The sequence below is a fragment of the Doryrhamphus excisus genome, chromosome 10, assembly GCF_030265055.1.
Source record: "Doryrhamphus excisus isolate RoL2022-K1 chromosome 10, RoL_Dexc_1.0, whole genome shotgun sequence".
Classification (NCBI taxonomy): Eukaryota; Metazoa; Chordata; class Actinopteri; order Syngnathiformes; family Syngnathidae; genus Doryrhamphus; species Doryrhamphus excisus.
In genome coordinates, this window is record NC_080475.1 from 11,154,353 (window position 1) to 11,178,548 (window position 24,196).

Below are 24,196 nucleotides of genomic sequence, written 5' to 3' on the forward strand. Positions count from 1 at the left end.
TTAGTGGTAATGGCTAACTTAGCTCGGCAGTTAGCGACCAGCTCAGCGGCTGAATCACAACACACTCCAATATGACGGCACAAACAGCGGCTAGCATTGAAGGAATGAGAAACAACCAGGTTACTCACGTTTTATATAAGCGCACATTGTTAGTTGAACATCTAATGTTATCACAACTCTGAAAACTGCGTTGCTGCTCCGATGCATTCAGGTGCCCATCTTGTGTCGTAAATGAGAGTCGCATTTAATGACGCTGACTTAAAGCAGAGAATGGACATTAGTAAACCAGTCAAGTATTTTATAACATTTATAACGTTTTCAGTTTACACGTAATTCTGCTTTAAAGAAGAATAACGAAAGAAATTAGATGCAGCTCGCAGGTTGTTAGGATGTTCGGGATGTCAATGAATGCATCTCCCGATCTGTCTCGTGAGGAAGTGTTGCTATGACGAATGGACTAGCTTGCCCGATGCGCGTGCGTTAATTACGCTCAAAAATGCAACGTCATTAATGAAATAAATTAGCTAACGTGTTACTTTTGACAGCCCTATTGTATATATATTTGTGAGGTGATACTTGGCAGGAAAAACAACCATTCAAACACTTTTTTTAAGGTATAATAGACAACAATGTCACAAACTTTTTCTTTAGAATCATAACTTTTAATCCTGATCGTCAATGATATCATCATCATCATAATCAATTACATTCTTCTTGTTTTCACCGGATTAAACGTCTTCTGTACGTGTTTTGAAATAAGATATTGTAGCGTAGGCCATCCATGGTCTCTTCTTTCTCTTCAAATCATTTACATAAGGAGCAAAAATAAAGTTTGAATATTTACATCATGGGATAATTAAGAAGAGCAAATTCTTTAAGGAAAAAAAAAGTGTGTATGCGATGTATGTAACGAGCAATAATGTGTGTTGTTACAGCAGCAGGTACAGTGAGGAGGGCTGTTGTCACCATGGTAACGCTCGCCCACAGAGAGCCTTAAGTAAGGCACGTTAAATAATAAGACGAATATATGAATACATTTAACACAGCATCATCTGTCTGGCAGAAAAATGGCTTGTGGTTGCTTTATCGTGTCAAAAATACTTTTTTTTTTCAACTTTATATCCTCCCAAGTAATTATGTACATTTATCTTCCAGGGAAAAACAGACACAAGGAAGCCTTTCTGGTCTTGTACTACAACCAGCAGTGAATCATTGTGGTTTTTAATAAGTCATACATTATTGGCTCCATCACGAACCTATGCTAAAGAAGTTAGCACCAGGCCTATGATAAGGGGTATGGCGGGTATTTTTTCCAACCTTTTCAACGGCCATTACATACAAAGTTGCTGTTCGTTACCAATACTGCATTTTTGTGAGTGAGATGATAATAATTAATAATAATAATAATAATTGTGGTCAATAATTAATTGGCCACAAATGTATGCGCACGATAGCCGCAATGTCAGTTTCCATCCTATGACAATACAAAAGGCGACCAATCGAGTGTTTTTACTCATTAGCGTGTCTCTCCCATAGTATACACTACTGTATGTGTATGCTAGCACCTGTGCTAAGAAGAGTATAGATTGAAAACATTTGGGTTTGATATCAAAAGACGAACATGAGACATGAGGGTTAGTGGTGTGTCGCTCATGAACGAAGTGGTCAAAAGAACTAGTTCTTTTTTGTGAACAGAATGAACAAGGTCACCGTTCCTAAAATACCCGTTCAGTCCCTTCAGTTGCAAATGCTTTTGTTTTGAGTGGCTGGAGAGTCAGTTCACCGTTCCTTTTGCAGGGCGGGACTATCTGATGGCTTGCCTGTCTTATCCTATTGTCGCGCCTCGCTCTGTGGGTGGGTGGGGTTAGATGACTGAAAGACAGAGACCGAAAGATTGACCGACACTGTCGGTGACCTCGTTCATTCCGTTCACAAAAAAAAAGTTCTTTTGACCCGTTCGTTCATTACCGACTCACTACAAGTCATCACGTTGAGTCAGAACGAACGTGAACATGAGTGAACGGACTGACTCGACACGGCTAACCGGGTCTACGCATAGGGGGAAGATCACGGGGCTAACGACCAATTGACCGAAATGAACTGAGCTTTTTCTTAATGAACCGGAATGATCCGGTTCACTGAAATGGAAGGTTTTGCCCACCACTACCGAGAGTAACATTTCAGCATTTATATCCATCGGAATCGGATGCAGAACTGAGAAGACAGCACTGTCTAGTCACTATCACTATCTAGTCTTCATAGAAGACGTCATTAACAAAACTACAATGGTTTCGACCAAAAAATACACAACACAAACAATAGCGAGTCCAAGCTGGAATTGGCCAAAATGTCCAGAAACGAGACTAAAAAAATTAAAAAAAATTAAAGTCGAGTCCTGGCCTTCTTTTTGTTCTTGTTCATGTGTGGTTTGGATCTCCTGGTGTCGCCATTGGACTCTTGTGTATGATGTCTATGACCAGTAGATCTTCACTCCTACACTCGGCAGGCTGTTGCTGATGTTTTTGGCTCGACCAATGTTATAAACTGTTGTTGTATTATTTGGTCTACCTGTTTGGCGTCTATTAGTTAGCTTGTCTTTAGGACAGTCCAAATGGTTGTTCTGGCTATGATCAATGTATTTTTTTTACATGGTTCTGATTGGTTTTTCATTGCAAGTTTTCATTTCTCATGCAAAACCTATCCAACCAAATCGGAAACTGAAAATAAAGTTGCTATCTTCCAAGTTGAGCATTTCATCCACATGTAAATACCAGGAAATAAAAGCTGAAATGTTGCTCTCTGGTCTTATATTTATCTATTCAAGTCAAACCCCAAATGTTTGCAATCTACAGGAAAAATAAAGGAATTGGGTTCAGTGTTGCAAAACTCCGTCCATCCAATGATGGAAGTGCAGTAGAAGTCTCCAGCAAAGGAGCTATTAAACTTTCAGCTAAATGCTAACCTACTGATCGACAAGGAGTTCCAACCGGCAAAGCCTATATCTAGCATGGAGCGCATATTATGCTATCGATGAAAAGTGCTTGTTTTTTTGTTTTCATGGAAATCCTAATCACATTTTTACATAAGGGCAATATGGATTCTGTCACTTCACTGATTGTCACGTTTTATGTGTCGACTGTTGCTGGATTCTCCCTCCAACAGCAAACGTGCAAACATGGACGTCGTTAGATGCAGCATGTTGTCTTTTGGCTGTATAGTGCAACAGGAATAATAAACAAAAGTGTCATCTTTTTTAGACGACACTGTTGTTACGTTTTAGCGCACTCTCGAGCTCATCTTTAAATTCTGTTTATAAAGTTTGGGTGAAGAAGCCAAACAATTCCAATGATGCACGGCCATTGGAAACAAAACCAAAACAATGTCTCAAATATTTGAAAGTTAGACAGAAATGCACAATGTTCTCTGCTGTGGTTCATATTAAAATAGCCTGAAATTCATTCATTCACTCACACACTGTTAACATGTACAAGATGAGCTAAATCTAAGTAAAGACTTGAATGAAAAAGCTATGACAACAATTATTATAATAATAAACATCTTATATAAATAAGGCAAATGATGCTGACTAAAGACTTCTTCAGTGTTGGGACAAAACTGGCAAATTTTCAAAAAAGGGTTACATATTACCGTAAATGCTCCAATTAATGTCTCTATGGAATAAACCAGTCGTTTAATGTGAATAACCACTGGGTCTCTAACAACTCCACAAGATGGCAGTAGCTGCACTTGAAGTATCAAGGGTATCCAGCTTTATCTACCCAGTGTTAAAGTCATCATTACAACTGTTGCTGCTGTGTTGTGCAATATACTTCTTCATAAATGCCCATGTAAAGAAAGTTATGTCATTCTTTCCACTTTCTCATGCACTCCAAATAATTATTAAAAAATATATATAGTATAATGAATTTCACTTTCCAATTATCGTCCTGTATTCTAGCAAAATAAACACTACATTCATTCATTTTCTACCGCTTATCCTCACGAGGGTCGCAAGGGGTGCTGGAGCTTATCCCAGCGAGGGGTACACCCTGGACTGGTGGCCAGCCAATCACAGTGCACATATAGACAAACAACCATTCACACTCACATTCACACCTATGGACAATTTGGAGTCGCCAATTAACCTAGCATGTTTTTGGAATGTGGGAGGAAACCGGAGTACCCAGAGAAAACCGTGACGCATGCACGGGGAGAACATGCAAACTCCACACAGAAAGTTTGCCGAGGTTGGGATTGAACTCGGGTCTCCTAGCTAACCACTCGACCCATAAACACTACAAATAAATAAATTAGAACATTTACGGTAATTGATATCAGAGCACGGTTACATCAATATCCTCCTTTCTGTAAGTTCTGTGTGAAATCCATACACAAATAAAAACAGTATTTATGGAATCTGACGGATGTGTAGAAGCTAAATTCCAAGTCCTGGTTTACTTGACGTCATCGTAACCATGAAAAAAAAAATTCATGCATCTTACACGATAGATGGACTCTTTAGAAGCGACAAGATTGCCTGATCAGAGTACCTGTGTGTGTGTGCACTGTACACATGAGGCAGCAGGGTTCTCCGTACAACTGTCAAAAAAGGGAAGCACTTCAAGTCGACTGATGCTAGCAAACAAATGTGTGTAGTAAAAAAAAAATTGTTTCCTGTGAGGACACGTTTTGATGTGACACAGGAACGGCATCTTACAATCAATCAGGGTGGCCCTGAGGTCTGGATATACTGTATTATTTTTTTACTGACATTGACATTTTATTAATATGATACATAATATGAATAACAAAAGTGAACATTCATGAATTAAAAATAAAATATTAATTTAGTTTATTATATATATATAGTGTAAAAAAGTGTTTGACCTCTTCCTGTTTTCTTACTTTTTGTCACACTTAATGTTTCAGATCATCAACAAATGGAAATATTAGTCAATGACAATACATACTGTATGCAATGCACATACACACAGGAGCTGCCGGGGAGGGATTTAGTTTTTTCTTCATCCATTCAGAGGTGGACTTGCTGGTGTGTTTTGGATCTTTGTCCTTCTGGAGAACCCAAGTTGGTTTCAGCTTGAGGTGAGGAACACAGGTAGACAGCCGAATTTCATTTATCACAGCAAGTCTGAAGCAGCCATGACACTACCACCACCGTATTTTACTGTTGGTATGATGTTCTTTTGTCACATCAGACCAGATCAGAGTATTTTCCCAAATGTCTTGTCGATCATCTGGCAAAAGCCTTCAGACAAGTCTTAACGGTCTTTTGTTCAGCCGTGGTTTTCGTCTTGGAACTTGGCGTTTCTTATAGTGGAGTCGTGAAGACTGAACTGAGTTCTTTGGATGTTATTGTGAGGTCTTTTGTGACCTCTTGGATGAGTTGTCACTGTGCTCTTGGGGTAATTTTGGTCGGCCGGTAAGGTGCGCCACCGTTCCATGTTTTTTTCACCATTTGTGGATATTGGCTCTCACTGTGGTTTGCTGGAGTCCCAAAGCTATAGAAATGGAATTGATATTTGTTCCTGAATTTCTTTAGATCTTAGCATGATGTCTCGCTTTCAGTGATCTTTTGGTCCATTCGTCCATTTTGTCAGGCAGGTCCAATTTAAGTGTTTTCTTCAGTTGGGTTGCTATTGTCTACTGCGTCATTTAGGTTGATGATCTGAAACATTTCAGTGTGACAGACATGTAAAAAACGCTTTTTCACACCAGTGTACTGCATTAAAACATCTGTTTTTTGTATTTGTATATGCATTTTTGTCTATATATCCAGACTTTAGGGACGCTCTGTATACTCTGGTGAACAAGACTGGACATGATGTGTTATCTTCCTAATTTTAGCTTACATTGCCGCTTTTGCACTTGGCTTGAATCAGTTTCTGAATTTCATTTCTGTTTGATTTCTCAAATGTGTCACCCCAAACAATGTGACATGGCTCTTATTCTCTTATTGGCCGCAGCAATGTAAACCGGAAGAATGTTTTTCAAGTGATACAACGCTAAAAAGCACAGCATGGTCGAACAATCTGCACTGAACGGAACGCTAGCACGCTAACTAAATACATGCTAAACTGAAGTCAGTGTGAGCTGTGGTTTTGTCACCATTACAACATTTGCCTCAAACCTGATTTGATCTCTGTCGGAGTTCAATTATTGGATCCAAGTGTGACCGACCGATCTTCACCAAGGGGGTACAGCAACTTTGACAAACTGAAAACAAACTGGAGTAAAATGATGCTGGTGAGAAAGCATGCTGAAAAGATCTGATGGAGGACTGAACAGGACTTTACATGGACACAATATACCTGTAGTAACCAAAATATACGACGTATTCTTACCTCAAACACATTTTTTTAGATGGCCAATTCCGCATCAAGGTCATTTTCCAGTTATAAAAACCCACTTCACGCTGCTGGCATATGCCTGCATAATCCCCAATATTAGGTCATAGAAAAAAGTACATTGGAAAATGCACCGCAGTGGAACATACTGTAGTTGTTGGCGGTAAATATAATATGCAATAAGGGTAATCCGGTAATTTAAAAAAATAAACTGAAATAGATTTTGATCAGGTTTTTGACCTGGAAAAAAAACCCTGATATGTTTGTATCGACGTCATGACATGGCTACTTTGGGAAGTCCATTTTGGTTTGATTAAAACTATAATCCATTTGCTCTGCTGGTGAACACAGTCCATTGAAATCAGGACCGGACCAAAGAGACAGATTGATGGGTTTCTGTGAACTGGTACCACACCAATATACACCATAACACCAGATATGATATCACCAAATGTGAACCACAAACCATATAAATGTACCGGAGTACCGGACTGTGAATGCACCCTTAAATAAAAAAAAAAAAAAAAACATGAAACTTCATCGGAATATTGTGTGCATGTAAACCTGGTTCATATTTGGACCAAAAAACTGTTTCCAAATTCATTTTTATGACAGACTTGAACACAAGGGGCTCTAATTTCGTAGACTGGGCGCGGCCGCGGGGAGTGGCCAATGAAATTTGCAAAATTCGTGAGCAGCGCAGTCTTGCGCAGCACTGCGCACCCACGCCTCCATCCCTCCCACCAGTTTAATTAACACTGCCGAGTGTAATCTTAACCAATTAAATGAACGCCTCTCATTGCCTTTAAATGAGCAGGACTGGACTGTGCATCAGAGGCGACGCCTCATTCGCCACGTACGCCACCCCGTCATCAATTCCACAAAGTCCGCGCTTCATGTTGGCTCATTTGTGATTAGATGGTTACTAACGCGAGGGAACGCGATCTGGCGTTCATTCAGCACAGCTACTGAGATGAGCTGTCTTGTGCTTTTCATTCACTTCTAAAATGTGGATTTCGGGGGACAAGCCATTTATTTAGGGGGACGCGCCGACCACCTCACGCTACGACACGAAATTAGAGCCCAATATGTCCTTTAATGACGTTCCAAACCAACCTGGACCAAATTATTGTCCATCCAGCCGTCCATTTTGTATAGCGGTTATCCTCATTATCCCAGCTAACTTTGGGCAAGAGGCGGGGTACACACTGAAGAGGTCGCCAGCCAATCACATGACACATACAGACACACAAACATTCACACTTATGGACCATTAGAGCCTCCAATTAACCTAACATGCAGGTTTTTAGGATGTGGGAGGAAGCTGGAAACCCAAACACGCATGGGAAGAACATGCAAACGCCACACAGACATGTTCCAATCCGGACCTCCTGACTGCGAGGCTGACATGCTAACCACTACGCGCCGTGCTGCCCCATGGATGGAATGTTTAAAACTAAAAAAAATGAAGAAGAATAAAGTCGTGTGAGTCACATGTCGAAATAGGAAGCAGCTATAAGAAGAACCCTTGCCGCACTATTTGGAAACGTTGATGGTTCAGTTTGTTTACCTCACAGGCACACATGCTAGCGTGTTAGCTAGCAGTCGCAGAGGAGTCCTGCGTCATACATCCCGGACAGTTTAGACCCGCCGGCATGTGGTGGCGGTGCTGGGGCGTGGCCTAATGCTGAGTGAGCTTGGGGCTGCTTCCATCCACCCAATCCCAGAGGGTCCCACAACTTTTAAAAGGTCCAGTCAGTCCAGGGATAGCTTTCTTATTTATCTTTGTTATTTTTTTTTTACGCAAACTGCTCATCGGTTTTTAACAGAAAAGAAGAAAATCAGCAGCAGTTGTTCTTTTTACTTCTTGAAGCAAAAATCAGAAATTTTCCACTTGAATGTTTTTGTATTTTTCCTATTCTCGACTGGTGCTTTAGAGGAAGACAGACAGGGGTGGGGGTGGGTTTTGGGGGGGCGGGGGGGTTGCTCCTCCATCACTTGTTAAGTCGGGAGGCCTTGAGAACTTGTGGTCGCCCCTGGTTACCTAGAGGAGGGGCTACTGCACTCGGAGGCGGGGCAACAGAACTGATGGGCGATGTCATCATCTTCCTCCTCTCTGAGAGACAGACACAGACAGACGGACAGACGGGAGAAAGAAAGGAAAGAAGGAAGGAAGGAAGTAAGGAAGGAAGGGAGTGACAGGTGAAGATGGTGACAGGAGAAGAAGACAAAGAGGAAGAGGAAGAAGAAGAAGGTGTGGTCAGATGAAGACAAGGAGGTCCAAGTGAAGTTAATGGGGAAAGGCAGTGTTGCAGTTCTTAGGCCAGCCACCAGGTGTCAGTGTTCAGACAGCTACAAAGACAGGAGTGGCGGTGTTGGCAGCCTGATAGAAAGTTCTACACCAGTCACTCACTAATGAGCCTTATATGGAATATGCTTTAGTCCAGTTAGTAAGTAAAGCTACAGGTTGTTATGATACTAAGGAATAGCCTCTTTCACACAGAACCCAGGATCTCTGTGTGAAAGAGTCATTTCTAACATTAAAACAATGTCATCTTCTGTCACTCTTTTAAGTGGGACACACTTGTTATGAATGGAAGAAAGTGGTTGGTGGTGGGGGGGTGATGAAGGTGGCAGGTGAGGAGGGTGCTGGACTAAGGCGGCTGCTTACTGTGTGATAAATAAATGTGAATTGTAGCGGGCATCTTACATAATACATAGAACTTCTTACAGCGATACAGTAGCTCACAAAGTAGCAGTTTGCGCCGTCTTGTCAAGGAACAATACTGTAGATTGCAACAAAGACCGAGTCATTATTGTGAGTTATTATTATGAACTGTGACATTGTGAAGCACAGCATGATACCCTGCCCTCCCTTTCTTCTTGATTTTAAAGGAAAACTGCATTTTTTTTTTAAATTTAATTTTGCCCATTATTCGCAAACCCGATGTGAAACATCAACACACATTTCTTTCCCATGTTATTATGAGCTTGCTAACAATGCACATCATTGGTAGGTATATATTTCAACTACAATACAACGCCCTCTAGTGGTGTGGTGTGGTACTATCTTGGTTGTTAGCTGTTATTTAAAAAAATTGTCTCCGTTTATTGTATCTTCAATGGCTGTTTAAACTCAATGCTAACCGGTAGTAGAACATGTACTGTTTATTATGCAGTGGTTCTCAATTATTTTCTGTCATGCTTCCCTAGAGGGTATAAATGTTTTCAGAATTGAAATACTACTGACAAAATGTTAATATCTACATAGACACAATGACAACATTTACAATGTCCACTCTCATTGAGATGGCTGTGTCTTCCAGCACGTGTGCTACAGTCCTCAGGTTAAAAATGTTGACAGCAAATGAGTAGCAGAGATGAGCGGCTAGCAAGATAAATCTAATTTGATGCTACAATAACAATATTGCTGTATTTTGGTTTGAATGTATATATGTGTATATGTATATGTATATAAGTCAGTAAAGGCAACACTGTCTGCGTTTTTTGAGGTTTTTTTGTTAGCTTTAGCGTCCAAATAGGTACCTCCCATGATGTCCGTTGTGAGCTAGCTCAAACTAACATTGTTTATTCTTGCTAGAATGCACAGAAAAGGAAAATAAATATGTGTTCATGTTTCATAGGATTGTGAATGATGGCAAAATTTTTCAGTTTTCCTTAATGAGGCATACCAGCATGTAGCATATCATACATTATCTTCCTGATAGGGACATCAAAATTTTAATTCAGTAGCTACTTGTTCTGGCATTTTGGCTTGTTAATTGTGTCTGGCCTACATCTAAGCATGGCGAGCACGTCACATTCTGGGGCTGCATGACTGCTACAGGCACCGGGATCTGCGAGGAGAAGCTAAATTCCAACGTTTACTGTGACATTGCCAGGCTGAAACTGGGCCTCATGGCGGTAAGGACCCCGAACACACCTTCAAGATGACAAGCGCCTCGCTGTGGAAGCTGAAGGTGATGGAACGGCAACTTATGTCTCCTCCACACCCGAACCCAATTGAGCACCTCTGGCATTCTCAAGCAGGAGGAAGGAAAGAGTGCAATGCATCTAAAATCCACCTGCTCCACCAGTGATATAATCATGGATGAGTGGAAGGTGATTCCAGTAACAACGTGTAGCTCTGCTCAACTCCAGGCTCCAACTCTAAGAGTATTAAGGTAAAATAACTATGGTGCTCACACTAAATATTCACATCAAGAACCCAATTTGGACATGCTCACTGTGAGGTGTTGCCAGCTATTTAGATAATAAGAGCTGTGTGTGTTTGCCCATCTTTAGTACTGGCCCTTGACAAGATGGAGTAAGGTTCTTGCTGAAATGTGGGGGCTGGACGCTTACTTTTGAAAGATACTGTATAATGGTTCTGGGTGGTGGACCGGGGGGGGGGGGACTTTGGCCCTTACCTTGCCTGCTCGTGGTGCTTGGCGGGGGGCAGGGCGCAGGGAGGCTTGGGCAGGCGGAGGCGCGCGGGGCAGCAGTACTGATGGTAGGTGGCGTGGCTGTTAGGAGGAAGACTGGAGGAGTAGAGAGAGGAGGAGGAGGAGGAGGAGGTGGACGAGGAAGGAGTAGTGATGGTAGGAGGGTTGTTGGGGGGACGACAAGAGGAGGCAGTGGTGCTAGAACAGGTGGAGGAGGAATGAGACCTGACAGAAAAAGAGAGACAAGAGAAGAGCGAGAGAAAGAGCAAAAGAGAGAAAGAGAGATGATAGTCGAGTGGGGGAGAAAGAGAAAAAAGAAAGAAAAATAATTTCAAGAGAGAAACAGAGAAAGGTAGACGACAACGACGACAACAGACAGGCACACAGAAACAAACATTAGCACAGTTAGCATCACAACAGCCTGTCAGCAATAGCTTAGCACATCTACACATCTTTATCTATGGCAGAATTAGCATATCATTAGTCATGTTAAAAAGCATAAAGCACACAATTAGCTTAGCGCACAATAAATAGCAGAAGCGTAGCACAATCTTGACATTTAGCTATAGTCTCATGATGTTAGCACTAGCTTCACACACACACACAATCACAGCTAGCCATTAGTATGACATCCCCGAGCAAACAGGCAGTAGCTTAGCAGTAAGACACCATCATGTTAGCATATAGCAATCTCTGCTGTTAGCGCTAGCAGTTAGCATCACAGAGGTACATGTACAGTGAGTTGGGAGAGGGAGGATGATGCACATATACAGGTAGTTTTTATTTTAAAGGGACGAGAGCACTGTTGCCAACGTTTCAGTAAGACAAGTTGCTATTGGCTGTTCAAGTAAAGTCGCTCATTTGCATATAATGGTGTAAAATGCTGTATTAAAATTGCGTAATCTCTTCGGAGAGGCAAAGAAATTGAGTAAAAATGCCTTAATTACATTTAGAACTACAAATAAACTTTAATTGTTTGTCATTTTTTTTTGTTCTCCCATCATGTTGGCTATTTAGAACTTTTCAAGGGGGGGTCGGAAGGTCGCCAGATCTCGCGAAAAAATGGCCAAGCTAGGTGTTAGCCAACTTTCCAGCTACGCTGCTGTGTTAGCAGGATAGCAAGCTATCTCCCGAATGACACTACCGTGTTGACCCTCCACAATGGCTTTGCTCGCCACTAACGCAAGAACTGAAAAATCCATAGCGAGCAAAATCGTCACGAAGTCTCAGAGCGGGTGTGACAGAGCAGATCCGGTGGGGCTATGACGGCCATCCACTTGAAGGACGAGTGGCGACTGACCGCCGGCTGAACTCGGTGGCGGCTTTCAGTAGCGAAATGCATCATCGTGGAGCTGTGAGAGCTGTCACACATCTCCTTGAAGGACCTTCACGTCGACTTTTAACTCTTTAAAGCAGGGGTATGTAAACTATGGCTCGGGGGGGCCCCCCAGTGTTTGAATACGTCAGTGTTTTATCATTCACACACATTCATGTACAGTTCTAAAGTCACATGTCCAACAAGTACACTAAAGCCTCTCAAGTCCAACAACACAGAACTGGACTGAAATTTCTGTTAAAATACACCTCTCAAGTTGCACAAAACTACAAGTGGGCTTTTTCTTTGGCTTTTCGCTCACATTTTTTCAAAGAAAATGTGACCTAAAACATTGCCTGTGCATGTAAAAGCTTGCATGATGGACCCTGGAACAGATTATTCCCCTGACAGATGACGAAATGCTGTATACTACAAGTTATAAGCAGAGAAACCTGCTTTGAAAACAGCACATTTATTACCTTCTATCTGCTTGCACCAAATCCGCCCCCTCCAGTCTTATTAGTATGGAGGAAGCGATGGGCGCTGCAGATCCATTCGTTAGCACACTGCAGAGGAAGAAGAGGAACAGCAGTGCACAAAGTGATGGAGGTCAGAGTGTCTTCATCACTTATTTTTACATCAATACTCCATAAGTGTCCACTCGGGAGCGATCTAAACTGATGACATCATCCTGTAGGAGCTGACTGGGATTCTATACTATAAGCGTGTATATATTGGGGCTTTATTTGACCTTCCATAGCTACGGCGACCGTGTTTAAAAATAAAACACCGGCACATTGACAGGCTGTCAAGTGCATGCCAAAGCAACAGGAGGTGCTGCTGCACCTATAACCGCAACACCGGTGGACACCTCTGTCAAGTGTCGTAGTTCCCCCGCCCCCATAGTGTGGTTCACACTAAAATAATAACTCAACATTTTTTAAAAATCTGCCTTTGATATTTTGATATTGAACCTAATGGGAACGTGTCCTGTGTTTATTTTTCAAGTGTTGTGGCCATTTTTTGTTATATTATATTTGAGTTATATGCACAAATGCTGAAAATGGTCCTATCCCGCAATGTAAAAAAAAAAAATCCTGGATTCAAACGGTGCGCCGGATCACCCCCAAAATTCAATCACTTCTTCCATATCCTATTTCTGAGAATTCCTGAAAATTTCATCCAAATCCATTGAGAACTTAGCATCTTATTTTGCACCCAAACAAAAACAAAAACATAAGAAAACTGATTATAGTGGCTTCAGGTATACAAAGATGATCAATTGACAGCCGAATCAAGTGATTGCCTACTTGACTGACGACACCAGGAGTCAGAAAGCATCAGCGTGAGAGATGCAGCTCCAGAAAAGAGGCCAGTCATGTTGTTAAGGGCAACCGTGGGAAATGAAGAAACATGTTGTCACGGTAACAAGGCCTGCCTGTATGTGTATGTGTATGTGTGTATGTGTGTGTGTGTTCTAATACACTCAGTGTTGCTGATTTACTTTCCAGCAGGCAGAGGTGCCAAGCAAAATATTACATTCACTCAGTGAACATTTACCTCAATGATTTAACCTCGCTGGAGTCGTCTTAGCACAGCAGCGGGCTGTGATTTGGCTAGCTAAAAGAAGGAAAAGTCACTGCGGAGTATTATTTCATAATTGGTTACTTTTTATCGCTTAACAAGAGCATATCCTCCACATGTACTTGGATAAACTAAGCCATTAACATCTCCATTACCAATTATTACATACGTGTCCTGGCTGCTAAGTACTGTACGGCTATAACAGCAATGATATATAATAATGAAAGAACTACACACTGTTTTAGCTAACCTATTTGTCGAGTTTTACTGTTAAAGGTCCCTTATTGGTCACTGTTGCCAATGTTTCAGTAAGAAAAGTAGCTATTAGCTGTTGGAATGTCGCCAGATGTAGCAACAAAACAACAAGAGGAAGCTAGGTGCGGCTTCACAATGAGCCTTGTGAGAAGTCACCGGCCGGATGGAGTCTTATATGGGCATGCCCGAGTATAAATTGTTCAAACTGAGTGGGACCAATCATAAGCGGAGTGGGCATACATTAAAACTGACAGTTTTGGAAATCCAATGAAATATAGCTGGATTCTGGAAGATCTAGAAAGCTTTCTATGTGGGTTATCATGTGTAGATGCTACATAAAAGTCCATAACTCATTCCAGGCTGAAAATGAGCACAATAGGTCCCCTTTAAAATGTGACTGTAATGATAACACTGTCGCTCACATACAAGTGTTGCCAACTTCCTGTTCCACACCCATATCACATATGTTTATTACGTCAACAAAAGTGTAATGTTACTGCGTGTATGACTCAACTTATTTTTTGCAGTGCTCAATCACTGCATCACACATCATCAGAATATTTAAATTTGAGCATCATAATTAGTTTATGCCGGCAATGTGGCTCACAAGCATCTTCCACGCTTCCCTTTCTCACAATGCAGCCTCAAGGATGGCGCACATACACAAGGACCCCCAAGGGTGCAGCCCTGCAGCTGGCCTCTGAGAGGTAATTCATCACCTGTCTATTCATATCGCCTAGCCTAGTTTCCACCGCAGAGCGCTGACTTCACCCAAATCTTCCGTATAGCAGCTGCTGGCTCGTTGCTAAGCTACACAAGCAGAATGTCCTCATCATTCAAATCTCTGTGGTGAACAACTACATCCTTTGCATGCTACACACCGCACGTGTACGATACATATTAGGTCAAAAGCATTACACATTGCGCTATTTTAACGGTCACACAAGTGTAAAAAGAAGTTAACCACCATTAGCCATATAAAACTGAATACCAATTTTCAAGCAAAAACATTTATGTCAAGCTTCAAGCTAACCGCTAATAATTTTGTTGTATTTTGTACTCGTACTTTCTAAGCTTATACACACCTCCACCACAAGGAGGCGTGTATGCTCATTTAAAACTGCTAGCAGCCTGTAACCTCCACCCCCCCATCTCAGCCTGCAGTACCACAGTTGTCCTCTGGGAAGCCTCCTCGCAGAGCAGAAGCAGCAGAGGCGTTAGCGTTGCTAGCAGCAGTCATGTTTACAAGGCGCAGGTCAGCACGAGTGTTACAAAACCAGCAGAGCCTCCTCACGCCTCCCCCCCCCTTTCCGTCCCCCGCTGAACTGTTGCCATGACAATGTGTGTGTGTATATTATACTATATATACACACACACATATACATACTGTACATTGCATATGGACGAATATAAGACAGACGGCCTTGTGTGTGTGCGTGTGAGAGACATATTCATAGATGTGTGCTTCTTTTTGAAGAATAGAATAGATTGCATTAAAATAACATTTATTTATGTGATATGCTGAGTTCGACTCCGTAATCAGGAAAAAGCCGAAAGAAACAAAACAAAATGTACCGTATTTTCAGCACTATAATTGCCAACTTAAAGGTTGTTAATTTTCTCAAAAATCGATGATGCGCCTTTTAATGCGGTGCGCCTTACGTGTGGTCCAAAATCTGTAAAATTGTTTTTGTTTTACTTGGGTCAGCGTTTCCTGCTGACCCAAGCACTAATAAACCAATCAGAGAACGACACGTAATAAGCACAGCACGTATTCTAATGTCTGCCACGCCTCCGGGGCGCCATAGCTCTCCTGTAGACGTCAAGTGAAGTGAATTGAGAGCTTGCTAGCATGCTAGGAGGGTTAGAAAGGGGTACAACAAAGGGCTAAGGGGTAGAATTGGGATCCAGTGCTTTAAGGGCTAACAAAAGGTAAAACCAATCCCTGCACCTTCACCCAGATTGTCACTAAAATGCTAACCATGCTAACGCTTTACTGCAAAAATGCCTCTCTAACAATTTGTCATACTTTATCATTGAATCACGCCTCAGCTAACATGTTAACATTCCGTGTTCTGACAATGCACGGCCGGACTTTGCATCGCCGCGCGCTCATCACGGCCAACCGCATCCCAATCATCGTTTTTTATTTCCCCTCACTTGACTGGACTTGTCCTTTATCTGTCTTCTCACACACAGCGAGACACTTCAGCTGACGTCTGAATGACTCATCGCATTAATTTCACGTGTGAGGCTGCCACTCTCGGCGTTGGCGAGCACTGCGCACGCTCGGGCTCACGCTCCCTTTGTCAAGGGGTGCCGTGCACCGTTGCGTAGCAACAGCGAGCGCCGTGTTCGGCGCTTCCCACAGATGCGTACTCGGTGTCAGGTGTTGCGAGGGGTTGGTATGGGACGACGCCGGCGTCCTGACATGATGCTCCTAAAGTGCGTGTTGCCTAGTAACCAAGCCGCCAGGCTAAAAACGTACGAGACTAAATTTCACCAAAATAACAGCATGGAAGAGGGAGTGGTTGCCGTGGTTACTACTGCAACACGAGGCAAAGTCTGTGTTTGTCCCAACAATTATCTACAAGTGACTAGTGGTTCGGTTGGTGCGTCTCTAGACTCTCCCACACCTCCGCTATGTAAATTCCCATGACGAGCCTCCACTCGCCAGCTGTGTTAGTGCATCAAAGGACAAGAATATTCCACAACAACCTCAGCAGGAAGGAGGGAATTCTGCGATGTTTGACAACAAGACACAAGGCAACCCCCGATAATCATTTTGTATGGAAAATAAAAACTGAAGCAAAAGGAAGCATTTAGCTCTGATTTAGCATGTTAGCATAGCACCTACAAGAGAGAGAAGCTGCTACAGTCAGTTAGCATCAAAGACCAAAGCAGCACGAGCTTGTTAGCTAAGCTTCGACATACAGTGGAACCCCTGAGGCCGGACAATGTGACCAAACATAAATCTTGAAAGTCACACAAACAGGAAAACCGTTTCCAAAACCAAAATAAATCAGAGATTTTGTTTCAGGTAAGAACGATCAATCATTTAAATCAACAGGTTAACTGTTGAGTGAAGAATGTTAAAATATTACTTACTAAAGTTTTCATAATAGCCACAGTTTGACCCTGGAACAGATGATTTCATTCATTCATTCATACATTTTCTACCGCTTATCCTCACAAGGGTCGCGGGGGTGCTGGAGCCTATCCCAGCTGTCTTCAGGAGGCAGGGTACACCTGGACTGGTGGCCAGCCAATCACAGGGCACATTTAGACAAACAACCATTCACACTCACATTCATACCTATGGACAATTTGGAGTCGCCAATTAACCTAGCATGTTTTTGGAATGTGGGAGGAAACCGGAGTACCCGGAGAAAACCCAAGCATGCACGGGGAGAACATGCAAACTCCACACAGAGATGGCCGAGGGTGGAATCGAACTCGGGTCTCCTAGCTGTGAGGCGTACGTGCTAACCACTCCACTAACCACATTATTTCCTATGAGAAATATTGTTTCATAATGCATATGAATCCTGAAATGGACACTGAGCGGTTCCACTGTATTTCCTGCACATCCTCATTTCTGGTTCTTTAGTACGAATGCAGACCTGCCAACTTGTTAGCTTCCTTCATAGTGAGGGAACGATAGTAATTAAAGAGAGAGGGGGAGTCTTATTGCAGATGGAACTAATGGATTCAAGGGTGAAAATGCGTAGATGTTGGCAGGTCTGGAAATAATACGAAGGAAACGTCTCGTGCGACTTTGGCATGTGCTGGTATGAAAAAAAGGAAGTAGTAACTTACATCTTGTGGAGGTGGAGGGTGTGTGCATGGTGGTTGTTGGCGGCATTGGTTCTGTGCAGGCGCTCCAGACGTTCCTTCTCCTTCTCCACAAAGTTGGTGTTGGTTCCGGTGCTGGTGGACGGCACTCGGCTCAGGCGGCTATGCCCTCGAGGCTGCTCACGTGGAGGGATGGGGGGCGGCGGCGGCGGGGGAGCCGGGGCCGGCGTGGAGTCGGGCGCGGGGATCTGCGTCGGTATGGAGACGGAGGCAGGGCCCGGAGGAGGGAAGTGGACGGAGGCGGCGCTGTTGGAGCTGTTGTAGGTGCTGTGGTGGTGCTGGTGGTTGTGGCTGTGGTAGAGCGGGATTGAGGATGGCGGCTTGAGCGGGGGTTGGCTGTTGTGGTGGTGGTTCTTGGCGGGGACCGAGGAGAACTGAGCGGGAGGCGGAGGCGGGGGAGGAGGAGGAAGACGAGGTTCTGAAGGGGGCGCGGCCGGAGGAGGGGCGGCGGGTTGCCGGTCCAAGCGCAGGTCCTTGTTCTCTTGGCTGAGCCGGTCCAACTGGACCTCCAGCTCCTCGATCCGCCGCCTCTGAGTTTCTAGAAGCTTCTGCTGGCTTTCAATGATGTTGTTGAGTTCAAGAAGGTACTCCACAGCCCGGTTTGGGCTTTCTGGGTTGCCCTGGCTTGGGCCTTGATTAGCATCCATGGCTAATGCTAACTTAATGAGACTCAAGCGAGCGAGCTAGCTAAACTAAAGGTTAAAAAAGTCACACAGGGCTGCCTTGTAGTCCACAGCCTGAGAACATCTACACAATCTACACAACTACCACCTAGAGCCTGACTGACAGCCACCCTCCCCCCCACTGGAACAAAGTGGGGGGGAGAGAACTTGTTCTTCTTCAAGTTCTGCTGTGAAGATCAAGATGGACCTTGCGCTCGCTGGGGTCCATCAGAAGGCTGGAGACAGTGGTGGACCATCGGCTGCTTCAGTCAGGAGGTCTTCGGTGGCATGATTAAGGACAAGAGGACGAAATCTACTTAATCCGCTCGCCGCCCCCCTCCCACCCCAGAAAGACAATGTGCAATCAGTGAGTCGGTGCTATCCTCAGGCCATGTGGGGTCACAACTGGCCGAGGACCACATGAGAGGCCATCAGCATGCAAACACAAATCAGCTGATCAGCGGTCATTGTCCAGCCCCTCCCCGATTAAAGAGTCAACGAGATGATTAATTAGCAGCATGCATGCCGCCCACACCGAAGCCGGCAGTCCTTCAGCTTAAGATGGAACCAACTGGAAAGTTGACTTTGGGCATCACAGCACAGGAGAAAGAAGAAGAAGAGGAGAGGTGTCTTCTCGTGGTCCAAACGTTCACCTGCAGGACCAGGACCGCGAGTAATCCTGCAGTGGTTGTGTCGGACCCACGCAAAGGTTGAAGGTCATGGTAGATCTTCGTTTACCCACTTCTGGATCTTTTTTCGTGGTTCCATGAAAGAGAGGAGAAGACAATGTGACATGAGGGTAACAAAGAGGCAGAAACGTGTTAACACGACCTGGGAATTGGACGATAAAAACTACATTTAGTGTTAAAGCTGGAATCCTATGGAAAAGTGGCAAAATGTTTACATTGGTAGGTTTGGCTGTGGATGGGAACCGGACTTAAATTCCGATTCTAATAGAATCGTTAATTTTTTTTCCAATTTTGATCCTTAAGTTTGGTGATTCAGCGCTCCAAAACACCGACCAATAAGAAGCCGGCGAACACCATGGCAACGCCATCATATCATGCAAAGACAGGTGGACCACTCGGACTTCTTCCATACAGTCAGGTAAGTAAAACAATAAATCGTATAAATCTTACGCCAACATTGAAGCAGCAAACAAATGATAATTTAGTGGCCAACTGAAATATCCTGCTAACATGCAAGCTAATGCTACGCGGAATCAGAATTCAAATTCAAATCAAATTCAAACAATGGCCAACCCTTTGCATTGTTGACTACATCTTCCTTAATAACATTCATTCATTTTCTACCACTTATCCTCACGAGGGTCGCAGGGGGTGCTGGAGCCTATCCCAGCTGTCTTCCCAGCTGTACACCCTGGACTGGTGGCCAGCCAATCACAGGGCACATATAGACAAACAACCATTCACACTCAACATTCATACCTATGGACAATTTGGAGTCGCTAATTAACCTAGCATGTTTTTTGGAATGTGTGGGGAAAAACCCTGCTAACATGCATACACTGGGAGAACATGCAAACTCCACACAGAGATGGCCGAGGGTGGAATCGAACTCGGGTCTCCTAGCTGTGGGGCCTACGCACCAACCCACTCGTCCACCGTGCAGCCAATTTTGCAACAATTCCAGCAATAACCTGTGCAATTCTGCTCAATTGTGCTTAAAGTAAAAGCTATACAGCTTTACAAGCTGTACACTGACTACTCTAACGTATATCCAAGTTTATGTTCTACAGCATTGTCCCTTGAACAAATGCTTGCTGAAACGTGAGGGATGGACTCACTTGCCAAATATTATAGACGTATATAGATTGAATGTTATACGTTTTTCTGACACATGACAATGGATCATTGTCATAACATATGAAGCATCTGTGTTTTATTAATATGCACACAGCGAGGTGCTCCCATCTTGGCTACACCAGCACATATACACCCACATTTGAAACATCTTTGCTATACACCATGTTCCTGTCGACATGCACGCGTGTAGGAGGTTACACTGCTTCTCTCTGTCTCATTTAGCAGCACGCACACACGCACGCACACACGCTCGCACACGCACACACAGTGCAGCACCTGCAAAATGTCGCATGCACTATCGTACACGCTACATGACGCGCACGGTGCCCAGCGTTAGCGCATGAGCGCAGGCACGACGCCGCAGAGAGGACGCAGAGTGTGACAGCTTTGATGAGGGGAGGATGACCATTATTGATGATGCTCACATGCCGATGCCGACGCCGCGTCCTCACGTCTCTTCCTTTTCCTCACTCATCATCATCTTCGTCATTCCTCTGCAGTGCGGACGACGCTTTAACTTGTGAGACCCAAAAAAAAAAAATGTGTCTTCCTCTTCCACCGCTCTGCTGATGATGAAGAAGAGGAGGAAGAGGAGGGCGGGGGGAAGGAGGAGGTGCTGATTCCAGACAGAATGCCAGCTGGGAACGACACGAGGATCCTTCGCTACGTGAAGACAAACGTGTCAGTCATTCGAAGACGCTGACAGGTTGTCAAGTGGCTGCCAAACAACAGGTGGCGCTGTAGCCGCTAACTGGAAGACCATTTTAACCAATCCGAACCAGGAAGAAAGTCATTGCTGGAAAAGACACGATGATGGTAAACGGAGAAGAATTCGGAGGAAAAATTGTTTGCAGGACCGTAGAAAGCAAAAATACCCCCCAGCCCCCCAAAAAACACTGCAAAACGCCAATTAAATACAGCGACTTGGCCAATCAGAATCAGTTGATGTTTTCACCTTGTGACATGGCTCTCTTCTCTTATTGGTCACAATATGTAAACAGTAAAATGTATGGTGAGTAAAGCAGCGCTAACAAAAATAAAACTAGGTCAAATCTAATCCCATTACCGGCAATTCCGATGGTACACCACAGTCAGTGGACTACCGGAATATTTTAAACACGGATAGTCCCACAAAAAATGTGTAATGACCACAATTCTACTACAGATGTTGTAGAACTCGAAACCACTGCTCTACAACACCGAAACATCCACAGATATGGCGGACACGAAGTAACATCGGGGGTTCAGACTAACAGAAAGACTTGGTTTATGGCCCTGGTGTTGGATAAGTTCAACCTGTGATAAAAACCTGTTGTTCCGGCACTTTAGTTCATTTTTGGACTTCTGTACCCGTCACAGATTGTCAATAACAAACGGCCATATTTAAAGGACACTCCGATGGTGGGGGAGGGTGCCTGTCAGACCTGACAGGCCCAAAACGTATTGCAAGGATCTGCTAGGAACGACTGGTCGAGTTCCCTGTCGGAAGGAGATTCAACTCCCATCTCCAGGAAAGCTTCCACCATGTTCCAAGTGAGGCGGCGGATGATCGCAGCTGTGGCCGTAAAGTGGTTGGTGCCTGTCATGGCGGTAATCCCCGAATCCATTGGTGGACACCTGTGGTGAGGGGTGCCGTCAAGCTGAAAGAGTCCTATCGGGCCTTTTTGGTACCGGCTGGCCAAGCGGTCACTGTCAAAAATAGCGCCTCTGCTCGAACTCCTCTGTGTGTACCCTCACTAGCAGCCCCGCCTCCGCCCACTGGGACAAAGAGACTGAATGATTGACAGGAGGGTTCACTGACTCCATTCTTTTCTTTCCACTATGGAATCAATGCACCCAGGTGTTGAGACAGATGCACAGAGTAAACCCTCCTGTCAACCAGCATGTTTGGTTGAGAGAGAGGACAAAACAAACACGCCTGCACCTGTCAATATATGAGGCCTGTAAAATTATCAAGTTTGTTTTTTATTTATTGTGCGGTTAATTAGTTGAAAAGTTTAAAAAAATGTTTCTTGGTAGACTGTACATACTGTTTGTACTCCAAAATCGCCGTCAATGTTATCACAAACTTTTTTGATGTTGACAGGAACATGTATAATGCATATCATGGCGGTATCACGAGGAAGGCTATTGTCCTTAATGATGTCATGAAAAGCCGTAACTAAAGTATAGTAGCCGATAGACTTCTCTAACCTTTGGTGCTCCTAAATATATATATATAATTATATGGACATGTTATTACTTTTTCATACATTTAATAGCTGCAGTTCCATCGTGTGATGCTACATAGCTAGTTAGCTAATATAGTCCGGCACGTGAACAGATGGACAGGCGTTGTCATGTGATGTCACCTCACACAAATAAAGCGTCATTACTATTGTTTTTTATTTTTTAAGACAAAAGGACAAAGCTAAACTAATTAACCACCACGCCACAACAATGACAGATACAAAATAACATGGATACATAAGACAACAGGGACGCTTAAGAAGGAAGAAAATGATGCACTCACTCGGTCGACGTGACGGTTCATGTCGCCATGATGATAAAGACGATGGTGAAAACGCTGATGGAGATTAACGATGATTCATCTCAGCATCCTGGTGCGCCCACATGGAAGATCACCAAGAAGACAACCGCCACATTCATCATCATCACCATCATCTTCTTCTGTTTCTTCACACTGGCAGAAATGCTTCTCGCTGCAGATCCCAACAAGATCCTCTAGCGAGAGAAGATGCTTCACTCTCCTGCAAATTGCACACCGACACAAAGCTTTGTATTTTTTTTGTTTTGCCCCTACTGGAAACAAGATAAAAGTCGTTACTATATGACAATAAAGATAATATTATTAAGATAAATAATCAATTTATAAAAATGAAGTTGGAATTTCTGCCTTAGGGGAATTCACAACATGGATTCACGGTTGTCTCTCTGCTGCCACCTTCTGCCTGTTTGTTGCAGCACACCTCTGACTGACAGGAGGCGATCACCTCCTGCTGTCAGTTGACATCTTGGCTTTTTAAGCTTAAGCGTGTTAGTCTGCTTTCTGGCTTTAGCATTTAGCATTGCTCATTTGCTCAAAGTGAGATGATTTGGATTTGGATCGGGTCAGACACAAAAATAGAATAAAATCTAAAAATAGCACTTTTCGCAGTAGCTTAAGAGCTGGAGCAGAGTGAGAGTTCACCTCTTGCCTCTCTTGTGTCTCCCTCCATCCTACCTTTGTGTCGGCGTCCTCCCTCCATCATGACTCATCTTCATGTCTCGCTGCCCGCAACCAGCAGAGGGCGCAAGTGACATTAGTTGGCTGTTGCAGAGCTGAAACAAGGAAGGACTGAGGAGAGCTGTGTCTCAATTGGTGCACTTCTCTACTTAAACAGAGGTGGCAGTAAAGAGACGAGAAGGAACATTTACACACTTGGATTCAAATCATCCATCCGTTTTCATTCATTCATTTTCTTCCGCTTATCCTCACAAGGGTCACGGGGGTGCTGGAGCCTATCCCAGCTGTCTTCGGGGCGAGACTGGTGGCCAGCCAGTCACAGGGCACATATAGACAAACAACCATTCACACTCACATTCATACCTATGGACAATTTGGAGTCGCTAATTAACCTAGCATGTTTTTGGAATGTGGGAGGAAACCGGAGTACCCGGAGAAAACCCACGCATGCACGAGGAGAACATGGAAACTCCACACAGAGATGGCCGAATGTGGAATTGAACTTGTGTATCCTAGCTGCGCGCTAATTACTCGTCCACCGTGCAGCCCCCCATCCGTTTTCTGCACCGCTTATCCTCACGAGAGTCGTGGGCATGCTGGAGCCTATCCCAACTGTTTTCAGGCGAGAGGCGGGGTACACCCTGGACTGGTGGCCAGCCAATC

The 24,196-nt window shown here is 43.8% G+C and overlaps 1 protein-coding gene across 3 annotated transcripts in view; it reads right to left on the reverse strand.

Annotated features, from left to right (window-relative positions):
- Positions 1 to 23,583, reverse strand: part of LOC131136886 (IQ motif and SEC7 domain-containing protein 1-like) — a 66,541-nt gene extending 42,958 nt beyond the window's left edge. Inside the window, exons 1-3 of one of the 3 annotated variants that reach the window (XM_058084209.1) lie at positions 23,531 to 23,583; positions 22,820 to 23,057; positions 17,784 to 19,231 (exon numbers count right to left, since the gene is read on the reverse strand). In XM_058084209.1, the coding sequence (XP_057940192.1) occupies positions 17,784 to 18,466 (683 nt within the window). In that variant the 5' untranslated portion in view covers positions 18,467 to 19,231; positions 22,820 to 23,057; positions 23,531 to 23,583. The other 2 variants (XM_058084210.1, XM_058084214.1) reach the window with 2 other exon arrangements.
- Positions 23,584 to 24,196: the final 613 nt, after the last annotated feature.